Source organism: Lipotes vexillifer, unplaced genomic scaffold (genome assembly GCF_000442215.2).
Source record: "Lipotes vexillifer unplaced genomic scaffold, Lipotes_vexillifer_v1.1 scaffold371, whole genome shotgun sequence".
Classification (NCBI taxonomy): Eukaryota; Metazoa; Chordata; class Mammalia; order Artiodactyla; family Lipotidae; genus Lipotes; species Lipotes vexillifer.
This window is the reverse complement of record NW_006786304.1, coordinates 3,076,736-3,083,873: the sequence shown is the minus strand read 5'-3', so window position 1 is coordinate 3,083,873 and position 7,138 is coordinate 3,076,736. Positions and strand designations below refer to the sequence as shown.

Below are 7,138 nucleotides of genomic sequence, written 5' to 3'. Positions count from 1 at the left end.
CTTAAAAAAAAAAAAAAAGCAAAAAAAAAAGCATAATGAGATACTACTACACACGCTCTAGAATGGTTAAATTTAAAAGTCTGACAAAACCATGGGTTAGCAAGAATGTGGAGCAACCGGAATTCTCCTACTTTGTTGGTGAGAGTGTAAAACTGTGGGACCACTTTGGAAGAAGTTCTGGAAATTCCTTATAAAACCTACTATGCACCTACCCTACGCCCCAGCAGTTCTACACTCACCCTAGAAAATGAGGATATATGTCCAAACAAGGTCTTTTTATATTAATGTTTATAGGAGCTTTATATAGTAGCAAGCATTTACTGGATGCCTACACTGTAATCATGTGCTGGGTACACAGGGATGGATCAGACACAGTTGGAAGGAACCAGACACACATATAAATACACCCAGACATGGTCTACACATAGAGCCATACATGTACACATAACATACACAGAGACACAGGCATGTACACACAGAGAAACATGCACAGACACACACACACACGCATACAGAGACACGGACATGTACATGTACAGAAGCGTACACACAAACTCACATGGACACACAGACACACACGCACACACACAGCCATTGTACCATAAAGCAAAAATTCCTAATACAAAGGCAAAGACAAAACACTTTGGACATCAACGGTTTAGCGAATATTTACTGAGCATCAGGAAGACCAGGAGACAGAGGGGGAGGTGCGCACGACGTCAGGGAATAAGTAGAGGACAGAAGGGCATCCCAGGGTGATAGAACAGCTCCTGTGAAGGCCTGGGGGTCAGAGAGGGCTGGGTACAAGCACATAGAGATTGCTCAAAATAGGCCACAGCAAGAGCCCCTGTTGATGTAGAACTGAAGGGCTGAAACATGAGTGGCCTTGACTGTCCCCATAAGGGGTGGTGGTCCCAGTGAGAAGGGTGGGTCGGCACAGTCAGGAAGAGCCCAGCAGTTAAAAGCCTAGTGTCTGAATCGGAGACATGGGTGCTAGTCCCAGCTTTTGAGCGTCATCATCTCCTTGAGCCTCATCCCCCAATGTGATGTGTATTTATTTAACAAGCCCCTTCTATTACCAGGCTCTGTCGTAGATGCCGGGGATACACCAGGGAATAAACAAATCAAAACCAAACGCCCTGTCTTTATGGAGCTTGCCTTCTTATTGGGGAAAGTAGTCAATGAACATAGAAATAAATATAGACAAATAATATGTCTGGCAATGATAAGTGCTCAGAAGAAACTCAAGCAGAGCAAGGGGTCAGAGACTGACATGGCTGCTGTTCTAAACAAGAGTCAGCGAAGAGTGCTGTTATAACAGAGATAAGAATGAAGGGAGGAAGTGGGCATAAGGTGGATGGTTTCAGAGAGATGGAGGAGCATATGCAAAGGCCCTGAGGTCAGCGTGTGCCCGCCATGTGTTCCTGGAACAGCCTGGAGGCCAGTGTGGGTGGAGCAGAACGAACGAGGGAGGGCAGAACAGGACTTGGGGACAGAGTAGGGCATTAGAGACCATCTTAAGGACTTACACTCTCTCTTGGGGTAAAACGGGAATCCACTGGAAGGCTTTACACAGATGTGACACAATCTGACTTATATTTACCAGATCACTCTGATACCAAGAGGGAAATAGACTGAAGTGGGGCAAGGGCAGCACGTATTGCAATAATCCAGGTGAACAATGATGGTCCCGTTAGTGTTTAAAAAAGATGTCCTCACTATAGGTGAGCCATTTGATTCATTCTGTTTTCATTTTATTTTCCATATAATGTCATAAATAACTTGCCAACCATTGCTCTAGACTAACCTTCTCATTTTCCAGATGAGGAAACCGAGGCTCAGAAAGGAAAAGAGATCAGCTCAGGCTTAAGAAAGATCCAGGGATTTCTCTCTCACCAAAGCGGCAGAGCCACTTCCCCCGCAGGGGTGGTGGTGAAAGGTCCCTACAGGTATATAAACAGAAATGGGGTGAAGAATAGAGGAAGGGGTCTTACACTTCCAAGGTTCCTTCCAAACCTGAGATGGAGGGACTCTATGGCCAGGTCACCTGGAGTGTGACTTAAGAATCATCTTCCCAAGCCTGTGACTTGGAGGGACAGACACAGGCTGAGAAAGGGGGCACTTTCTTCCCAGATGCTTTGATGTGGAATCACTCAAAGATGTCAGAGACAGGGCAAGCCTGAAGGCAGGAGAAATCCTACAGCCTCCCTGAGAACTGAACCTATATCTGATCCTTACTCTTCTCATAATAGAATCAGATGGGCAGGCTTGGGTAGAAAGGGGTGTTTCCCCTACAAACTCACCCACTGGGATGCACTATATATACCTTGTGTTAACAGGGAACCCAGAATTCAGCTCACTGTTCTGGCCTATTTGGAATTCCTGAGTGAGCCTCTGAGCCCCTGACTCGCTCCAGGGATACCCCCTCAGTCTTGCATCTTCAAACCCTCCCTCACCAGCCATCAAGGTAGCCTCTGTGGGAAGCAAAGGCTGCATCAGGAATGACGTTAACACAGAAGAAATTGCAAAATGGTAGCAGGATGCCCCTGGAGCGCTATTCCGCACTCACTGCTTCATCTGTAACACAAGTCTCTCTAACAGGCTGTTATGGGTGGTATTGCCCCCAGATTCACATGTTGAAGTCCTGACCTCCATTACCTCAGAAAGTGACCTTATTTAGAAATAGGATCCTCACAGGCATAATGAAGTTAAAACAAGGACATTAGGGTGGGACCTAATCCAACTGGTATCCTCATACTAAGGGAAAATCTGGACACAGACATGCACAGAAGGGGACTTCCCTGGGGGTCCAGTGGTTAAGAATCCACCTTCCAATGCAGGGGATGTGGGTTCGATCTCTGGTAGGGGAACTAAGGTTCCACGTGCCGCGGGGCAACTAAGCCCATGCGCCGCAACTACTGAGCATGTGAGCCACAACTAGAGGGCCTGTGTGCTGCAACTACAGAGCCCACGCACTCTGGAGCCCACATGCCGCAACTAGAGAGCTGCAACTACTAAGCCCGCGCACCACAACTGGAAGAGAAGCCCACAGGCTGCAGTGAAAAGCCCGGGCGCCACAACTAAGACCTGACGCAGCCAAAAATAAAATAAATAAATAAATAAATATATTTTTTAAAAGACATGCATAGAGGGAAGGTGATGTGAACACACAAGAGGAAGACAGCCATCTACAAGCCAAGGAGAAAGGTCTGGAAGAGATCTTTCCCTCACAGCCCTCAGGAGGAACCAACCCTGCTGATACCTTTATTTTGGACTTTCAGCCTCTCAATCTGTGGTACTTAGTTACGGCAGCCTCAGCAAACTAATTAACAGGCCAAGAGATTATTTAAGATGACCTTCACTACAGGTGCTAGAAGCCAGATTTGGGGCTAGGATAGAAGAGGAAGGGTGAGTGCCAGTCAGAGGCATGGGAAGGGATGAGGGCCCTGAGACAAGATTCTGGAGCTTGAAGCAGGTGTCTGTGCAGCTCCCAACCACCCTCTCTGCCCTCCAGTTTCCCCTAACCCATTGGTCCTGCATTGGCAATTGTGGCCAAGACCTGAGACCTTGCACCACACCTATAGGTACACAATGACCCGGGAAAACCACATACTGTTACAGCTCAGAGGAGGTGAGTGCTGGAGGCCTGAGTCCCAAGAAGAAGGGAGGGTGGCTCAGAGTCCTGGGTCCTGAGAGACAGGGTCTTTGGGACCAGAACTCTCTCTTACTGTATATATGAACTGTTCCTAATATTTATGTTAATAACCGTATTAATAATAATATTCTTAATATTAACAGTCCCCAAATGAAAACTCTTAATATATTTTTACATAAAATTTAGAGTTTTACCAACACCATTCTTATTGCGGCATTTTTCTCTATTAAAAATAAATATTCATTTATACCATAGAACTCACAGAAACAGTACCAAGTCTGAAAGAACACAAAGGACATCTCTACTTTATGTTACCTCGGAAAAAGCTTATATATATATACACATATATATACGTGTGTGTGTGTGTGTGTGTGTGTGTGTGTGTGTATGTATATATATATGAAATAGGATTTTCCAGCCATGAACAAGAAATCTGAATGACACAACGTGTTCATGGTACTGACACTGACACGTGGGTTAGATACGATGGCAATCTGTCATTCAGGGGTGCCAGAAGTAACACTGAAGCCCGCATTACCCTATTCAGCTTTCCCGAAGGTCACGGAGGAGGCTGGTGCCATGACGTGTTCAGAGGATGAGGCCTGGGCTGAGCAGGAACCACTGCAAGTGACGGGTGAGGAGGCCAAGTTGACTTCCAGTGGCCATGGCCACCGGATGGGTGCTGGGGCAGGGGCCAGGCTGGAAACATGCGAGGCAACTTGGACAGGGATTAAAGTTCAGTGGGTGAAAGCCAAGGGTTTGACTTCCTAGTGTGGCTGGAGAAGTAGGGACTCTATAGCCCATAGAGAGAAAAGTGTAAGCAAGGCCATTTGGCGATGCACCGCCGGCCCCGCCCTGCAGGCCTAGCGCGGCAAAGACCAGCGAGTTCTAGGTCCCCCCGGCTTGCCGGCCACTCGGCGTCCTGCGCATGCGTACCTGGCAAGACAGCCTGGGATAGGCCAATGGGGTGTGGCGTTCCTCCAGGCTCATCCAATGAGCTCACCAAATGCTTTCGTATCGACCAATGGGGCTTCGAGTGATCTGTCCGGTGAAGCAGGCCCCGCCTTCCGTGCCTCGGAGACACCAGGAGAAGGCCCGGCTGGGCGAGTGGAGCGTCCCAGGGTGTTCCTTCGGCACAAGGAGATTCTTGTGAGATCATATAGAAGCCAGGAGGAATTCTGGTCCCTTAAAGAGTAAAAGGGTGTCTGGGGGGTCCAGATTCCTGGGTCCTGAGGAAAGAGAGGCGGGGGGCGGGGCGTCCGGGACTCCTGGAGCTGAGGGCGGTGAGGGCCGGGGCCCTGCGCTCTTGGGCCGGAGCGGGGGAGAAGCTGGGTGCCCAGAATCATGTGTCCTGACAGAAAAGGTGACTGAACCCAAACTCCTGGATCCCTAGGTAGGACAGGGCTTAGATCTCAGAATCCTGGGTTCTGATGAAGTTGGGGGCTGGGGACGGAGGTTCTTGGGCCGCGAAAGGGCATAGGTTTGAACGTGGACTCTGGAGTCTGAGGGAGAACGGGCCTTTGGGCCAGATTACGGATCCAGAGATTGGAGGGTATGGGGCTGTTGAGCTCCTTGGTATAGGCGGCTGAGTCTGAGAAATCCAGCTACGGAAACTGAGGCTTGGTAACTAGTTAACTTGCCCAAACTCACAAGCTAGATCGGGACAGACTGACTTTAGAGATCATCGTTTTATATACCCGTAAGCTCTGCCCTGAAGTCAGTACTTGTTGCCAGAACTTAGATTTCATCTCGTTCCATGTGGTTGAAAAGCTGCTTCTCCATCAAATCACAGATCCTGATCAGTTCTTCCAAACGTCTCTAAAACAAGCCATGGGAGCCTGTCATTTCCAGGTTTTACTGCTCCTCTTTCTCCTAGGAGCCCCGACCTTGATCTGTATGTATTGGGGATGTGGGGGGAGAGCGGCTGGGTCACGGAGGATGGATTTCTGGTGAAAAAGGAGTGGTTTGGGGCCCCACAGAGAAGGGCAAGTGCTTATCTTTATCTCATTTTCTCCCCAGTGGCACAAAAATTGCATTGTCAAAAGAGTACATTCGTGGGTTTAGAAGCGGATCCAGTAGAGACATTTAACTGGACCACAGACAAAATTGAGACTTGTGACAATGGGGCATTGTGCCAGGAAACCGTGCTGATGATTAAAGCTGGTAAAATGAGAAAGAGGCAGTTGGGCTGGTGGGGCAGGGGCAGGGAGGAAGGTGATTATGTCCGTGTTAATGCGGTTCCCCCTTCCCCAGGCCAAACATTAGGCCCTGCCCCCCATCCACTTTCCTTCCCCTCTTGTCTCACAGCAGGAACCAAGACAGCAATTTTGGCTACTAAGGGCTGCAGCTCAGACGGGGCACCGGCAATAACGTTTATCCAGCACACGCCAGCCCCTGGCCTAGTCGCAATCTCCTACAGTAACTACTGTGAGGACTCCTTTTGCAACAACAAAGAGGACCTACATGAGTTATGGAGGACACAAGAGACTGACGGTACGCTGGGAGGGGAGAGACGGGTGCTGAGAGAAACTCTATACAACCCTGAAAAAACGGGAGGTCTTCCTTGTCTGTGTGCTTACTCAGCTTGGGTCCAAGTGGGCCATACACAAAAGGACCTCAGACCTTTGGCTTGTCTTTCTTTTTCTAAATTGTTACCTTGAGGTCTGGAAACACTGCTCTGAGCAGAGGGGACATCAGTGAAGGCTGGAGTGTAAATGGGGTTTGGGGTTTATTAAGCAATACAATGTCAGTGGAAGTTTCTGAGCAGGGTGGTGGCATCATCCATCCCCCCGTGCTGCATGGCCACAGCCCAGTTCCCCTGTTGGTCCTCAAGGCCTATAGAAATCTGGCCCCGCCTATCTTTTCAGCTCATTTCCTTCTATTCCTTCTCTCATTTATTGTATTCTACTTGGGGCTAGGATTCAAAATATTTAACAGTGGAGGTGGTACTGACCAATCAGAATGGATGCTGGCTATAAAAAAACAGTCCAGTCCCACCTGTGCCTACCAGCTGAGTATCAAGACCACAATTTCTCAAAATTCTCCAATCCACCAAGCCGGCTCACACCTCCAGCCCTTGGTCCTCGCTGTTTCCCTTGCTCCCCTCCCCCACTCCCCTCCCCTCCCCCATTTTCACATAGCTAACCTCTGTTCTTCCTCCATCTCCGCTCAGGCGTCGGCTCTGGGAAAATACCTAACCAAATTATTTTAGGTACTTAGGTGGTCCTCCATTTCTTTGTCAGTAGACCTTGGACACAATTCCTACTGAATTGTATGGTAGTTAATTACTTACACGTCTGTCTCCTTCAAGGCAGGGATCCTAGCTGGCAGGAACTGTGTCCTTTTCATATCTGTATCTCCACACTTAAGCACAGAGTTTGAAAGCCATGTTGGATGGGGTTCTGACAGCACAGAAATCAGCTGGAGAGGGGTGGGGATGTGGTAGTAACAGCCCTTGAGTAAAGAGGCATCAGCAGGAAAGAA

The 7,138-nt window shown here is 48.7% G+C and overlaps 1 protein-coding gene across 1 annotated transcript in view; it reads left to right on the top strand.

The window, feature by feature from the left end:
- The first annotated feature begins 5,470 nt into the window (after positions 1–5,470).
- TEX101 (testis expressed 101) overlaps positions 5,471–7,138 on the top strand; it is a 2,297-nt gene continuing 629 nt past the window's right edge. Inside the window, exons 1-3 of the mRNA XM_007458690.1 lie at positions 5,471–5,549; positions 5,675–5,818; positions 5,963–6,148. Of these exons, the coding sequence (XP_007458752.1) occupies positions 5,486–5,549; positions 5,675–5,818; positions 5,963–6,148 (394 nt within the window). The 5' untranslated portion in view covers positions 5,471–5,485. The remainder of the gene's footprint in view (positions 5,550–5,674; positions 5,819–5,962; positions 6,149–7,138) is intronic.